Genomic DNA, 17,641 nt, shown 5'->3' on the forward strand with positions numbered 1-17,641 from the left:
TAATGCGCACTGTGATACATACAGGTGCACTTTTTAAGACCTCAGACTTCAGAAAGAATGTCAGGAAAATTCAGCGCTGTAAAAACTGCCGTTTGATGAGGAGTTCTGGTCAAATTGGACGGAAAATTTGAGCGCAAATTTAGACACGTATGTTTTTAATTGTGGAGCTTATTTTTATGTTGTTTTTAGATGATGGGAAACACTGTTGGCCTACTTTCTTATTATTACTATTATTATTATTATTATAGCGCATATTCTGATAAATTGTAAAGAAAACGCGTCTTTTTTGAAATACGGACACATTTTAAGGGGAAAGGGGTTAACACGGAGTCTGATTTTAATAAATGTTTGTTTGTTTTTGTTTGTTTGTTTTTGATTGCATAATTTGTACCAACATAATTATAAAACATAAGTAAATAATATCCAAGCCAAAAAATTATATTAACTTGCGCAATAATAATAGTAGCTTGGGACATTATTATTATTATTAATAATATTTTTTTATTTAGATAGATAGATAGATAGATAGATAGATAGAGAGATAGATAGATAGATAGATAGATAGATAGATAGATAGATAGATAGATAGATAGATAGATAATAAACCTTATTTTAAAATAAATAAATAAAGGGGTGGGGGGTCTTCGAGGGTTCTAGAGTAAATGCAACAGTTCTATATAGAACCATGACAACTCACAGAAGCATGTGCATTTTAATTCGCTCTTCTCTATAATGAAGAGACTAGACAGAATTCTTTAAAGAACAGTTCTTTATATATATATATATATATATATATATATATATCTAGCACCGAAAGGGTTCTACTGTTCCGTTTCTGATACTGAACAGAACCCTGTTTTGCCGAGTACAGGTTTGTGTTCAGCTCATCCTCCTGCGCTCTCTCGCTCCAGTTTCCAGGTTCATGGGCTCCTCGGCAGGGATGGCCGTGGGCGCTCTGGCGGGGATGGACACCAAGACCGTGGTCAGTCTGCACGGGGCTCCGCGACGGAAACGGCGCGTGCTCTTCTCCCAGGCGCAGGTGTATGAGCTCGAGCGCAGGTTCAAGCAGCAGCGCTACCTGTCGGCACCCGAGCGCGAGCACCTGGCCAGCATGATCCACCTGACGCCCAACCAGGTGAAGATCTGGTTCCAGAATCACAGATACAAGATGAAGCGGCAGGCGAAAGACAAAGCAGCGCAGCAGCATCAGCAGCAGGACGGCGGCTCCCATTGCGCCCAGCAGCAGCAACAGCAGCAGCAGCAGCACTCGCCCAGAAGGGTGGCAGTGCCTGTGCTGGTCAAGGATGGAAAGCCGTGCCAGAATGGCACCAACGCGCCCACCATAACCCACCAGGGACAAAACATGTCCGGGGGAGTGATGGGGGCGGTAGGGGGGCAGCAACAGCCCCCGGCGGTGGACACTTTAGGGTCTGCTGACGACCTGGAGGAGATGACCACCCCCAGCCCGCCTGCCCTCCACATGACCGGACTGCCGCAGACGGACGCCGCGCTGGCCGAGTACACGGCCAACATGGTCAGCTCCAACCTGCTCTACGGCAGGACGTGGTAGGGATGCTTTCAGGGACGCTTTCGGGGACATTCAGGAGTTTTCGTTTCCTTTTTTTGTTGTTGTCTTTGGCGATGAACAGAATTCCGTTGCGCCTCAAAAGACTCAGAGAAAAAAAAAAAGAAACTTGTTTAAAAAAATAAAAAAGCCGAATGAAAGAAGCGCTGCCGTGTAAATGCGTGGATTCTATTGGGTTTCGATCTGATCATCAAATTGTGACTGATTTTTATGAAAATAAAGAGACTTTTTGGGGTGGAGTCCCGGACAGAGCCGTTTACTCACCGCCCCGTTTCGCCTCCTAAAAGCTCTGAAGTAAGAGGACTTAGATTTAACAGAAGATGGAAATGTAGGCTGCATATCTAACACTGGACACGTTGCTCGGGCTTACGAAGTGATTCAAGTCTTTTTTTTGTAAGTTAAAAATTGGATGCTGCACAGCTTGACGATTCAGTTTAACAATAAAAACACCAGACGTGGAAAACCTGCGGCTTTTTCACACAAACGGGTTTTACTGAAGATGCTCATTTCTCTCATGTGAACAGAAATATAGACCGCTGCAGTATTTTAATAATGAACTGCATTAAGTTGATCAGAGATTAGACAGATCAATAATTGATGGGGAAAAAAAAACAAAAAAAAAACCTACAGGCCAAATTTAAATTCCTTTCCTCTCATTTTTAAGTTCATGGGTTTTTATTTGAGGTTCTCTCAGGCCACTTTCGTCCCCTCCTGCAATAAAGTAAATTAGCACCAAACTACCCCAGCTTTGTTGATGGGGGTAGTCTGGTTTAACAGCATCTGAGCCAAGTTCAGAGAAAGAGTTTTAAAATCTTAAATACAAGTCTGAGTTTTTGAATCCGGTTTCTTTTCCACAACCTCGTTTTATTTCCCCTCACCAGCTTTTCAACGCACCCAAACACACAAATGTACTAGTTACAGAAATTTTTGTCTGAAATTTTTAGTAAACACATTTGAACTGAACTGCTGCACCACGTTTGCTTCTTTCTACCTCGGCTTTTGTGCTCCAGTTATATTTCAAATATGAGCTGAACCTGCACATGAAGAACCTTCACACAGAGCCCCCTAAACCAAAGTTTTGGCCACCACATTAACAGATTACGATTGCTGGTGCAACATACTGAACTGTATAAAATGTTCCTACATCTGTTAGCAAACCTAAAAAAAGGCAAATTTACAAGGCAAAAACGTGCTCAGTTAATAAACCTGTAAAATCCACAGAAATGAAAGGATTTCCCCTCTTCTGAATTTAAATGGACACCACTGTTCTCTGAACTAATGAATCCACTCATTTAACCAGTAAAGCCTTTTAAATCACAGATCTACATTTATAATTGTCCATTAGGATGAGCTTATGAATATTCAACCCAACATGAACCTGAAGTAAATGCCTGTGAGGATGATTTATATCACAATATGAACTTTGCTCCCCCCCACCACACCCCACTGATTAAACGAGACCCTCCACAGGAGCTGCAGAGAAGCAACTCGGGTCAGGGTGGAAATCTAAAAGCAAAGTTCGGAAATATTCATCTTCCCCAATGTGTACATTCAAAAACCACACAAGATGGTCTTTGTCTCACTTGTATTTCCCAAGATTTACAGGCCTTCTTGCTTTAAAAAATAAAAAAAAGACCACATACGATGTACGTATTAATGTGATTTCCATTAGTAAAACAATTACTTTTGTACTTTTACAAATGAAGAAAGCAAAAAACCAACAACAACAACAACAACAACAACAATAACAACAACATCCCTGCTACAGGCTAAGAGCTCCAGTTGTAGCGTCTTGTCGGAGGAGGCAGGGCATAACCTCTCCCAGAGTTGTAACCCTAGAACAAAACACAAAGCAAGATGAGAACTAAAGATCAGACAGGACAACAAATAAAAGGAAGAACTAAAAAGTATTTGCAAATGACACGACTTTCTACATGTGCTTAAATTCACTATGGATGAAATTGTAAATACAGATAAACAGAAATGTACATTTGCACAACAACTAAAGCAGCCAGTGAAGGATTTGAGCAGGCGGCGTAATCACCTCCTGTGGTCTGCGGTCGTCTCTGCGAGGAGGCTGCTGGTGGTAGCTGCCTTGTCCTCCATGACCTCTCTGTACGTTATGCTGGTAGGCAGTGCCTTGCGCCTGCATTGCCCGGTCCCAACCATGGCCACCATGACCACCACGCTGAGGCCTGAAGAAAGGAGGCAAAAGCTCAAACATCTGAAGAGCAGATCACATAATGGATGCACACACAACCAAGAGTTCAACAACTGAAGACATTACACATTTATTTCAAACTATTTTTCTATTCAGTCGCAATTAATGTTGACACACTGGCATATAGTTTTGTGCCAAAGTCTTAGGAAGCCATAAAAACTGTTTAAAATAATTTCTCTCAGAAGTGAGCAGTTTTCCCAGTTAAAAAAAAAAATCTTAACATCACATCAAATACAAATATTGTAATAATGTAAATAAGATAAATCACACTGCACTTAATATACTGGATATAACCTGGTTTAGCCATATCCAACCATATGATCATATTACTGCAACAGTACTGATGGAAAACAAAACCTTTTATCTCCAGAAAGATGGCTTTACTGGAGAAAGAATCACACTATAACATTGTAACGGTAGTTCATGGAATGGACCACTTGTCTCACCAAGAAAATCTAAAATAAATAAATAAATAAATAAATAAATAAATAAATAAATAAATAAATAAATAAATAAATAAACACATATATATATATACACATACACACACACACACACATATATATATATACATACATACATACATACATACATACATATATGTGTGTGTACATATACACATATACATAAAAAATGCAATTTCTAACACATTCATGAATTGGCATCTGCAGATATGCACATGAAAATATCACATCAGAAAATCTTATTGTTTATTTGTATTTATTTTATACTAAAGATAGTGTTCAACAAACTATCCATATAATCAGCGTTGCATATTTTCTCAGATGGCTTTAGACTTTCACACAGTACTGTATTTTCAGTTTGTAAGTCAAACTGCACAATCCCCCAGCCCTGTTTTTTTTTTTTTTTTAATTTTAAAGTGCATTTATACTTCGCTTTTTAAAGTAAATACAGTGAGGCCGAGGCATATAAAGGAACAAAGGAGATGCAAATCCTAACATGGGATCCAAAATGAGTGCAAACAATCAGCAGTGCTCAGGTGCTCTATGGCTGGGACTGTGTCCCCCTCCAACTCGTCCACTTACTAAGCCTGATCAGGGAGGAGACCCTCAGCAGGCCAGTTTTAAAGCGACAGCGGGGACCCCAGCAGCATTACTAACAATTGGTGGATAATGTTGAGAATTAAAAGAATTAAATGCAACATCCCAATATTTTTAAATGACCAATGTCAAAATGTTAAAAAGGAACATTAACATAATCATTGCAGCACTCGACTAGTTTTGGTTTTCTACCAATGCGCATTCACAACGGCTGGACCCATCCTGCTCAGCACAAACTGAAGGTGGTGACGACACTGCTTTGTATAGTCAATGTGGACCCCGCTTCACACAACCCGCGCATGGGAGTAGAAGTTGGGAGCAATGCTTTTTTTCTCCGCCCTTCTAATTTACATTTAGAAGGTGCAAATTATTTCAGAATGTTATTGCCACTGCAATAAAAGCAAAATGAGAGAAGCAACTGATAACACTAATTATTAATAAACTGCTGTGACCGACAGACAATAGTCCGTTACTAGATTAGGTTTGGAATGAAACATACTGCTTTAAAATGTTATCTACTTGCCTTAATTCACCTGCATTTGTGCCAAATTAACAGCAAACATTTAAGCCGTTTCTCAATTATGCTCAATATTTGCTGATTTTAACATTAAAGACTGATAACAGCACCTGACAGTGAGGTACTTTCATAACATGAAAGGTACAGAGTTACAGAGGTGGCAAGACTCACATGAAGCTGGACGTCCAAGTGAAAATAGAACTTGAACTGCCCTTACATGGAATATTAGCAATAGCTAGACAGTAATATACCATCACGTGCAGAGGTTTGGGTGCCCCGGTCAAATGACATATTCTGTTGATTTGCTGAATGCAAAAAAAGTCAACCTCCTCTACAGAGAACATACATCTGCACATTTTAACATGCAATCACTGTTTGTTTCCTGAACAACACTGAAACAAACAAAAAAAAACAAACAACAAGGGGCAAAAGTTTTTGGACATTTTTCATAAATATTTTAAACTCTGCAAATAAATACAAGCTGAATTAAACATAGCAGAAAAAGCCATATTTAGGCGTGTTCCTGGTACAGAAAGAGCTTTTCATGTAGAAAATTAACAAGACCTGTTATTTCACTGGCTGCTTTTTAAGTAATGTAACATTTATAAGGAGTCTTGAGTAAAATTTAACAAGTTAACATAATACTGAACGTAAACCTTCCATGTACTGCTCCAAGCTAAACAGCTATTCCTATCTATTCAAATGTGCAAATAGAAAATTTTTTTAAAAAATCTAAACGTTATATTAAGTATGCCAACTACACAGTACTATGCAAAAATCCTAAGCAGTAGTATAAGTAGTTCTCTCACCAGTATGTGTACGCCAGCTTTTAAACAGATAAATAAATAAATAAATAAATAAATAAATAAATAAGTTGGCTTCCTCAAGGAGAGCTTAGGAAAAGCCAACACTGTTTATATTTGTATTAAAATTAAACGTTATCTGAAAAGAAAAAAAAAACAAAAAAACTAATTTCTCAGAGCTTAATACATTTTCTAGATTACTGTATATGTAGTACAGCACACATACAGACTAATGCTATTCCCTGATGTGCTCTCTTAAATCATTTCCTGGTAAGATCAAAACGGTCAATGCGCTGGTTTCTATGAATAACAAGGTCGCAACATGCGGCAACCCATAAAGTAGGGCTACCTACACTTGCTCTAATCTAGTATTGCTCAAAGAGAGAGACAGAGGGGGCAGAAAAGAGGAACACTAGCCATCCCTCATTACTCAAACATGTCACATTCTTCCCAATGCCCGCCTTAGCAAAAGGCTGTGGAATCCATAATCCCTCCTCCAGGTTTCTTATGCATTTCATTTGGGCCCGTCCTAAGTAGTTAAAGAAACTGTGCACAGTCGCCACTAATAACTACTGACCTAAGGTGACATGGGCCTACAATGGGCCTGGCAGGCCTAAAAAGTTGAACCAAAAAGAAGCTGATTAGTACTTGAAGAGGTCTGGAGCCAGAATCAATGGCCAGTCTCTGTGTGACCACACTGGCCCAGGCACGGAGGCGATATTGGTGCAACAGAATTAGTGCTGCCTCATTAAGTCCTGCAAACCTCTTCAGGGGAAAATTTGTTTAGCCTGTCCGAAACTAATTCCATTCTAAGCCCCCCCATGGAGCACGTACCCAGATGAAGGGAAGGTGGGGGTGGGGGGACCAAGCAGTTCCAGAGGGGGGAAAAAAAAAAGTTACTTATTCAAGAGACTGACTGTATGCTTCCACAATTCATACAGCACTCTTGCATATTTATGTATAGATATTGTACATCTGCAGGATAATAGGTAAAGACCTCAAAGAACAATGGCTGAAAAAGCACATTTGCAGATGTGCAAAGGAACTCGTAATGACCTTAAGTGATATTCATGTGATGTGACCGCATTGGTTGAATATGGTGAATATAGAGGGCACACAAAGCCGTAACCTTACCTTGGGTACTGCTGCTGATGAGAGGGGGGCGGCGCTCTTGGAAATCCATGTTGCCTAGAATCTATTGAGGAAAAATTGTTTGTTAGTAGAGAATCACAGCCTAACAATATATGAATAGCAAAAAATTTCATCTTTTTAAACTACATAACGTATAGGAGGTTCATTTTAGCTTTGACCAATAACCTATATATATATATATATATATATATATATATATATATATATATATATATATATATATATATATATATATATATATATATATACACACATACATACATACATACATACATACATACACACACACACACACACACACACACACACACAGGCATTACTTTACAATAATAAGACTACTTTAACCTTTGGAAACGACTTAATTACTTAATGGTTTTTAATTTGGTCATAAACACCATAAAGAAACATTTCACAAGCAGTTAGAACAAATAAAAAGTGCAGTGAACTATAAGATCTGATGAGTATGAATAAATCTGCTGTAGCTGACGTTTAATGCAGACTTGCAGAGAAGACCAAGATCAGTAACAGTTTAATATTATAGATTATAGCGTGGGCTCACTATTTGGCAAACAGTTCTGTGTTTTAAGCCTTCATTAATGATTTTATAAAAAGTTTGACAACCATTCACAAAGCCTGTAAAAGCAGGTACCCTTTTACGTATTAAAAATGAAAGCAAGGAAGTAGTTTCACTGATGCGATTAAAGTTAGTTTTAAATGATGGCAACAGTATTTGGAGGGGCGGCAGTGACAGCAGATAGAAGGGGGGGTGAAGAGAAAAAAAAAAAAAAAAAAAAAAAAAAAAAAAAAAAAAAGGTGCAGCATTTGCATTTCTTCCCCCTACAAAATGAACTAAGCATTCATCTGGCGGCATTGTGGCGGGCTCAAGTACTCTAGTTCCAGCGCTGCAAAACCCTTCACAAAGCCACACTTTCAAAAAAAAAAAAAAAAAAGTAACAAGCGGCTTCTTCCCAATCTACCGTTGCCAAGGCAATAACCAGCTGCACAGCTCAGACTTGTTTGTTTTATAGGGGCAGGCCTGGTCTGGTGAGTGTCTGAGACGGAGAGGTAAGAGAAACAGTATGTGCGCAAGTGTGTATAATATAATGTAATTTAATATACACACACAAACGCAATATATATGGGACGTAATGGTATGTGTATTCATCACAAACCATGACTGTTCAATGTACGCAGTCAGACGCACAATGTGATGTACCTAGATTGATGAACATAACACTAAACCAAATTTCACAAGCCAACCAGAATTCTATTAGCAAGTCGGCAGCAGTGTCCCACTGAGGAGCGCTCATCTGCAGCTAGCACCAAATGATTAGGTCTATCAAAAGGTATATAACTGCGGCAGCTTCACAGCTCCTGATCTCCAATTGGCTGTGAGGTGCATCATCAGTGAGCCAGAGTTGAGGAAGGTAGCTATAGAGGTGAAAAGAAAGAAAGAAAGAAAGAAAGAAAGAAAGAAATTGAGAGAGAGAGAGAGAGAGAGAGAGAGAGAGAGAGAGAGAGAGAGAGAGAGAGAGAGAGAGAGAGAGAGAGAGAGAGAGAGAGAGAGAAAGAAAGAAAGAAAGAAAGAAAGAAAGAAAGAAAGAAAGAAAGAAAGAAAGAAAGAAAGAAAGAAAGAAAGAAAGAAAGAGAGAGAGAGAGAGAGAGAGAGAGAGAGAGAGAGAGAGAGAGAGAGAGAGAAAGAAAGAAAGAAAGAAAGAAAGAAAGAAAGAAAGAAAGAGAGAGAGAAAGAAAGAAAGAAAGAAAGAAAGAAAAAGAAAAGATCACTGCACAAAGCACAGATTATCTAACATTAGTGATTTTCCTCACTGAGCACAAATGGCACTACAGGCTATATCAACTAAAGTCACCTCAGGGGGACTGGACTATACAACACTACATAAAAAAATTCTAGCCTGCATTACTATTCAAAATAAAGAAAAAACTAGCCCTAGTCATCCGTGGGAGAGGGGGGGCAAGAACTTTAGTCGAAGACAAAAATCTTTGATTTACAAACATTAGTTTCTGCTGTATTAAGAAAAGAAAAAGCATAAACATTTCCATGTTTGCCAGAATAGCAATTACGCACCTGCAGTTGTGCTTCTGTTTACTTAAATAGCACACTGAACCTAACTCTTCTCAAGAGGAATATACCAAACATCAGCTCCAATAAGACGTCACCAATTGAATCACACCAGTTTTCCGAGACTTGATTCACACAGTTCATTAGTGTATGGAACGGCTTAATCAAAACGTCTGTGTCTATATGCAGGCTTGCTTGCAGATGCTAGCTTGCCAGAGTCAACTGCATAGATGCTACCCAATTATCTCTTCATTCAACACCACACTTTTCGATATAATGACCAGAAGCTGGAAGAAAAAACAAAAGCGGACCACCCACTTCTACCCCAATTATCATCTGGTTTGTTAAAACTCTGCATACAAGGCAGCCTAAAAAGAGAATCACCACCAATTCATCCTGCTCTGTTCTAATAAAACCAAACTACTGTTAACAAACGCAGGAGCATAAAGGCGCTGGAGAGCAGGTGACAAAGTGCAAATAGGATTAAATCAACAATCCCCTGTAAACTGTCTTCATCAACTTAACACGGATAACAAAATGTGGATGGGGATGATGTAAACACTGCCTCACTCCTGCCGTTGCTTCTTAATAGACTGCCTAGACAATGGTTGAACAAGTCAGGCACGTTCAGTCAGCTGTAAGAAACAGACAGGTGAACTTTCATATGAACAAAATACTACTGATGCAATCGGGAGTGAGCGAGATAAAAAATAATCAATACTTGACATTTGCAATATTTCAACAGACTGCCACATTTAAAAGCTGCCATCAACAACTCTAGGCACAATGACTTCACTGATTCATAGACTGCACTACATCCTGTTAAACAGGACTATTTATGCCCTTTTCATACCAAAACATGCAGCTGTTCATAGTTGGTCAAGCAGAATAACATTATAACAATGATAATCTCTCTCTTACTGCAATTATATGAAATCACAATATGCCTTACATGACGGTAAAAGCTTATAAAAGATCGGTTTGTATAGTTCTGACCATAATCACAGAATACATGCATTAGATTGGCTGGACTACAGAAACTCTTCTAGAATATGTAAAGTAGAAGCTACCATCTCTTTTCTGCCATAGATATAGAAACCTCATATATTGGCTGACTAAGCTTTAAAAACAAGCCATCCTACAGATCTCTGGAGCAGGCCTCAGGCCTACATCAGGAGGTTTAAGCAGACTCAAAAAAAGAATGGCATAAAATAAACTGCATTTTCATTGTGTGTGTCATGCCCTGTGGTAATCGAAACTGTTCCAGATACACTCAGAATTATAAGGTTGGTTAGCAGTCAAAACAGGAATAATGCTACAAACAAGTTAAGACTGAAATGAAAGTGTACTATTAAACTTCAACGGCGTTATATACACCAACACCAGCGACCCAAACTGCTACTGCCAAAACCTAACTACCACATCTGATGAAGCTTTTGGGTTTCGAGTATTTTGGTGAGGTAGTCAGTCCTACAGCGTCAGTTTAGTGGGCAGTAGTGCTCCCGTCATATTTCAATTCCTTAATGATTTCACACTTCAGAGAATCTGGTGACGTTTGGAGGGAAAGTGTCCTGATGGCAAAACTGCTTTTGAACATTTTATGATATAACTACAGCAACTCATAAAAAGCAATTTGTATTTTTCTTGTAGAGAAAGCCAGTTTAGACCTGGAGTTTCTAATAAAAGGCATGACACAGACTACAGAATGATGCATAACTTGAGGGACACTTTTCTATTCATTCTATTGTCCCCTCATATATCCCAGCCAGCATTTTCCAATCTATAGTGCACACTAAAAAGTTCTGATTGGTTTGAGGACTTCTTTGCACGTAACAACCTTCTGCATTGTCAGCACTGCAAAGGTCAATATCATAACTATTTAACTATGTACTCTGTAACCTTAAATCACCAAGAACCTAAAATAGATCAATTCCATACTTGCAATACACAGACACACAGCATGGCCCGATGTCCAACTCAAAGCTTGTAATGTGCTACTTTACCACCAGCTGTTTCAATTAAAGCCAGCAAAAGCCTCCAGTGAGTCTGAAGCCCCTGCACTGAGCCGACTCCACAGGAGGTAGTGGCACAGTGAAAGGGGAAGTTAACTAGGGTTTCACCCCTCTCCACTACACCCCACACATACTCTACTCAATCACGCTCCATTAGAGCCAGCACAGAGTGCAAATGATGGCTTGCATAAATGTAATGGCCAATCTCCTGAGTGTTAATGCAGCAGAGCTCTGCTGACAGGCCAGGGGTCAAGGCTGGAGATGTGCACATGACTGAGCCACACTTAAAAAACACTGCTTTAATTATGGAGAGTTCTTGGAGGTGGGGGCAGGAAAATTATAGGGAATTTATATATCTAAAAAAAAAAAAAAAAAGGAGACATCCAAACAATAATAATAAAAAGAACACCTCAAATGCACACATCATAGTGCGCACATAATCAGGCAGAATAACTTACAAGGCAGAGACACTCCACAGGAGACATACAGCAAAACCTTCAAATATGAATTAAACTTAAGCAGGTGAGGACATCACTCCATATTCATTTAAAACGAGCCATTTAAATAAATAAATAATAAAAATCATCAGCCAGTTTCCATTCAGCCTATACACAGTGCTGAAATCCACAGTTCCCTTAAAGCAACTGAATTTCAATACCGTAAAAATGTAATTACAGCATGTTTAAAAGGGCAATAAATTAATGCACGAATGTAAAGAAACGACTCAAATGATTCAGATACACAAGGACACAACCCTCCAAAATTACTTTAACTTAAGGTAATAGAGAAAGAAAAATCATGAAATGATTGGAGGAATGGAGTGAGAAAACTACATGAACACTTGGTTTACAAATAAAGACAGCTAGAGCACAGATAATAAAAACACAGTAAACACTTAACATCACAATACACCTCATATGCAAATGTCTGCGTATCTAATGAGATTACATGTTGACTGTCTAAATAAGAATAAATCCTCTACGGTGGAAAAACAAATAAGGCAATTTTCTCCTTATTTTAAGGAACAATTTGATTGATTTAACTTGTTTTGGGGGGGTGTGGGGGGGGGGGGGTGCCACATTTTTGCTCAGATGTGGGCTTTGGGCTACTCCGCAACCCTTTCATTTCTTCCTTTCTTAGCTATACCTTGACGGCTTAACGGTTTTCTTTATTCTGTTTGAAGGTAAACTTGTTCACCTTACACACTTGGCAGAAGGCCTCACATTGTCCTCAAGCCCAGTCTGGTATGAAAGAGAATTCATTGTTGATTCCATGACTGCAAGCTGGCAAAGCAAGACGGCAAGCAGCCCCAAATCATATTTCCAGCATCATGCTATACAGTTAGTATGAGGTCCTGCTAATCAAATGCTGCCCTTTGATTTGGCCAAATATGGCTTCTGGTACTGCAGCCAAACAACTCTGACTCATCTGCCAATGCGACATTGTTCCTAGATATTCATCTGCAAACTTTAGTCTTGCCCTGATGTTCTTTTTAGACAGGAAATGCTTCACCACCCATGTAGATCAACTTTGTGCAGTCTTGTTCTACTGTAAATCCACAGTGGAAGAGATAATTCCAGACACACTGATGGAAATTAAGGTTTTGTTAAATTTACTGGGCCTGAACACGTTGGTAGTGGTTTCAAATCTTCTCTACTTGTACATGACCTTCCAGACATTTGAAGGACTGATTTCTAATATTTTGGAAACACTTCTCAAATCTAATTCCCAGACTCACATATCTACAATCTTCTTCATGAAGGCCTCAGAGAGCTTTTCGGTCATCTAGGGATGACAATACCCAAAACTTCAATGAGAAATCTTTGAGATTTTCAATAACACTGGTTTCTCTAAGACTATGTTTACACAGCAGGTAAAAGAGGCCCAAATCCATTTTTTGGTTTGGCTATTCACATATTTTAAATATGACATATATGCAACATTAATCTGAGCAGATTACGCTCCTAAACTGATCTGCATGTGCAAAAGAACAGTACTTCATGTGGCTCATCCAGAGGTAAACGATCATGACAGCCAGTGAAGACCAGTCGATCCTGGAGCTTTCAGCTTCGTCTTCCCCAGCACCACAGGAGAGATTATGAAGTTCCAATGGTTGACAGTTCAGGTTCATCACCCAGACGTGTTAAGAGTTCACAGTCAAAAGGGCACGTTATTCGACCATGGCCACTTCTTTGCTTTGTGTCCTTGGATTCTTAAAATTTTGCTTTCAGGCTGTTCTTTGACGATGCAGCCTCAGTCTCCTATGGCCATGTCTGACCGTTTTCAGTGCTTGTGATGAGTCTTCTAATTTTATAGTACAGAAACATCAGCCTAAATGTTTGAGTCTCAGCAGTGCAAAATTACAGTTATTATATACTTATTAAGTTGCGTGAATTCCAATCTGGCTGTTCAGACGAAGTCACATTGCCGCAGATTGAATACATATCGGATTTCAGTACCGCATATGAAAGCGTCTCAAATCGGAACTGAAAATGTCAGATTCAGGGCGGTTTTTGCTGTTCACACTGATACACAGATGGCACATCTGTCACACATATGGAGAAAAAGATCAGATTTGAGTCATTTTTACCTGCTGTGAACAAAGCCCAAGATATTCTACAAGTGTTCTAATCAAAAGCACCTGATGGGGTGTAACTGATTCCAATTTGATACTCATGTCCAAACATGCCGGAAAAGTAAACATTTCAAAGGGTGTACTTATTTCTTCAATAACTGTAGATTTGCTTAATTCCATCAGAAGCACCCGATTTGATTTAATCTAATGGAGGTCTGAATAGGTAAACTATGTATTAGATGGTAAACACTGGGTTTTCTCAATGGGAGTTTTTTTTTTAAAGTGTCTGCCTGGAATAAGCCTGGAATAAGAATGGTAGGGCCAAAAGAAGGAGCACAGAAGTATACAGGACCTAGGGTCGGGAGGCTGGCAGCGGGGTATACACACACATACATGCACATACACACAACCCCATTTGCATTAAGTGCCAGAAGGACGGCCTACACTCGCCCACAAGCTATCAGCAGCCAGATGAGATTATTCATCAACTTGCAAATTGGCACATCAAAGTAAGTACTGAGGAGTGCAGTGCAGGAAGGCTGAAGCTAATGCTAAGCAGCGCAGTGGAGGGCTCCATTCCCTGGCCAGATGGTTATTATTGCATTGAAGCCAAATGCTGTTTCTTCAGTGCTACCACCGGGTGGCTTAATAGGCAACTTTGCCTGCCACATTTGGAAACGTATGGCCAGAGTGGACCAATAAACAATCAAACACTGTTTGATTGGTGCTCTTTAATTAGATTTTACCGCTGACAGGCTGCTCCCTCCCCACTGTCTCAAGTTCATTGCACTTGCCGGTCTCTTTCTGAACATTCAAAGGACTAATGCAAACTTTAATGCTCCTGTTCATCCCGTCTGTGTATTCTGGCCTTAAAGAACTCGGACAATTAACTGTTTTCCCTAAAGTCCACTTATGATAGTTATCTGGATTTATGGACCAAAAAACAATTTTACATGACCATTTCCCAACTTCTCTATATTCCTTAAATTTAGTCAGGCTGTTTTTGTTAGTGTTTTTAAGACTAACATGTAAATGAATTCTGTTCTAATTTGCTGCCTTGTATTGTGCCTCATCCAAAAAGCCCAGACTGAAACATGCCTTTTAATGCGTGAATGGACAGAGCTTAACTGATGTAGGCTGAATACTTGGATATATGCAAACGAGCTCAATGGACAAAATATGCCAAAATTTTTTTTTTTAACAGACACGTTATCATATTTGACAATGTTTTGTTTTGCTACATCTATCACTGAGAAAAAAAAAATCCCCATGTATAAACCCACAAGTTCCTCCAGTTTAATTATACAAAAAAGTTAGCAGCCTAAGCCACAGTGATAAGATTTCTTTTGAATACTCAAAACATAAAAATATGCCAAACTATTTTATTGTGATTTTTTTTGATAGTTCACTTAACGTATATGGTTAGGCAGTTGCGCAACCTGATATTTTTAGACTTGAGGCAAAAATAAACAAAAACAAATTTTACATGGATGCACAAAAAATGACATTAAATAAGTATTGTTGAATAATCTGATGCGTCATGTATTTATTAAATCCTTTTTGAAAACCCATGTCTTGCCAGTGACCCATTAAAGGATATACTGAGCCATTAAATAGTGACCCTTCTGAAGGGCAGGATGTGGTACTCACGCTGGAATGGAGGTGGGTCTTTTCTGAGAGGTGGTCTGTAGTTCCCTTGGTGATATACACTGGGAGGCGGGGCATTGCTATACTGACCGCCCACATGCTGGCCAATACGAGGTTGGTTGTGCTGACCACTTCCTTGTTGATGGCTGTTCACATGATGGCTGATTGAAAGGAAGGGGGTGGGGGGCATTTTACTCATTTGTAACTGTCCTTTACCACTCAATCACACATTTGATATCAGTTTACACCACTATCTAGGGTAGAATTATCAAAAAAAAAAAAAAGGCTAAAGCTCTGGCTGCATCTTTCTGCTTTGATAGACAAGCACCTGTCTGGTCTAATCAAATCCAATAATGGCTTTCATTAAGAAATTAAGGCTATGGTGGACAAAAATCTGCATAAATCACAGCACGATGCATAATTCATCATTTAACATCCAGGCCAGATGAATTTGCCAGATGTTCAATTAAGTTTGTAAGCAGCTACCCTTGCACTTCTCCATTTTCTATACAATAAAAAGATGATAGTGTTGAGTGAATTTGCAAAACACACAGCTTGATGGAATGATACTTTTTGGTTTGACAATGTAGAGGACCCTGGTCTTTTGTGTTATAAAAAATTGGTGTAATTCACACCTACCCTAACGTCCGGAAAGCAGACTGGTCCAGGTGAACCTGCTGACGGTTCGGGTTGAACCCCAGCTGAGGTTTCCATGGTCCACTATTAGACCTATGCCAGTCACCAGGTTTCAACACTTTATTGGGCATCCTGAAAGTGCACAAATCAACCAGATAACACACTGAAAAATCTTATGATAGTCAACTTGTGTGCAAAATAAAAATTGAGTAATTTTAATTATCAAATGCACCATATGGTGTACAGAATAGTGCATTTAAGATGCTTAGTATGAAAGTACCTCCCATGGTAAGCCAATAGCTATTGTGAGGCAAATTAAGAAAATGTGTGTGTATATATATATATATATATATATAAAAAAAACTATAAAGTACCAAAGACAACTAAGCTATCTAAAGACAAAAATAGTCCATGATCCCTTTTCACAATTTCTTTATGGACCACGTCTGGCCTATAAAGCGCATGCACCAGGTTTCAGTTCCCACAGGCCAAAACACTGCAGACTTCAGCACACGTGGTCATTAAACACACAGCGCTTCAGCTACTTAGAAAAGCCTTCATTACCTAAATTCAGTGTTACACGAGGGTAAACAGCACTTTGGCCTAGAAGGACCCCAGTTTGACATTCCTGCTATAAAGCTTATATGCAGGAGGTTGTGTCAACATACCTACCAAACAATCAAATAATTAAGACCACACCTCAAAAAAAGAACTTTTCTATGAACTTTTCTTCATAAAGAATGGGCTGCAGTCCAACAGTGAATGTGCAGGATGGCCAAAAAATAAATACACAAATAAATAAAAATTATTATTATTATTAATAATAAAGCATGCAAACAGTAGCAGGCAAACCTGGACATTCTGCAAACACTGGCATTCATGATATACTCAAGTTCTTCACAGCAGTATTGGTAAAGCACATTAAAAAAAAAAACACTAACTTTTTTTGACTTCCAAATACCTAAGCCCTAATAATAATAATAATAATAATAATAATAATAATACTCTCGATTTACCGGTCGATCTACGTTCCCACCCTCACCTATGGTCATGAGCTTTGGGTAATGACCGAAAGAATAAGATCGCGAATACAAGCGGCCGAAATGAGTTTCCTCCGCAGGGTGTCTGGACTCTCCCTTAGAGATAGGGTGAGAAGTTCAGTCATCCGGGAGGGACTCGGAGTAGAGCGGCTGCTTCTTCACGTCGAGAGGAGCCAGCTGAGGTGGTTCGGGCATCTGGTTAGGATGCCTCCTGGACGCCTCCCTTGGGAGGTGTCACAGGCGAGTCCACCTGGGAGGAGACCCCGGGGAAGACCCAGGACACGCTGGCGCGACTATATCGCCCAGCTGGCC

At 39.3% G+C, this 17,641-nt stretch overlaps 2 protein-coding genes across 2 annotated transcripts in view; one reads left to right on the forward strand and one right to left on the reverse strand.

Annotated features, from left to right (window-relative positions):
* The window catches only part of nkx2.4b (NK2 homeobox 4b), a 2,662-nt gene extending 475 nt beyond the window's left edge, over positions 1-2,187 (forward strand). The window contains exon 2 of the mRNA XM_017695633.2: positions 912-2,187. Within this exon, the coding sequence (XP_017551122.1) occupies positions 912-1,570 (659 nt within the window). The 3' untranslated portion in view covers positions 1,571-2,187. The remainder of the gene's footprint in view (positions 1-911) is intronic.
* Positions 2,188-2,423: 236 nt separating this feature from the next.
* Positions 2,424-17,641, reverse strand: part of xrn2 (5'-3' exoribonuclease 2) — a 34,740-nt gene continuing 19,522 nt past the window's right edge. The window contains exons 27-31 of the mRNA XM_017695714.2: positions 16,293-16,421; positions 15,657-15,814; positions 7,322-7,382; positions 3,630-3,780; positions 2,424-3,420 (exon numbers count right to left, since the gene is read on the reverse strand). Coding sequence (XP_017551203.1) covers positions 3,355-3,420; positions 3,630-3,780; positions 7,322-7,382; positions 15,657-15,814; positions 16,293-16,421 — 565 coding nt within the window. The 3' untranslated portion in view covers positions 2,424-3,354. The remainder of the gene's footprint in view (positions 3,421-3,629; positions 3,781-7,321; positions 7,383-15,656; positions 15,815-16,292; positions 16,422-17,641) is intronic.

The sequence above is a fragment of the Pygocentrus nattereri genome, chromosome 4 (assembly GCF_015220715.1).
Source record: "Pygocentrus nattereri isolate fPygNat1 chromosome 4, fPygNat1.pri, whole genome shotgun sequence".
In the NCBI taxonomy this organism is placed as follows: domain Eukaryota; kingdom Metazoa; phylum Chordata; class Actinopteri; order Characiformes; family Serrasalmidae; genus Pygocentrus; species Pygocentrus nattereri.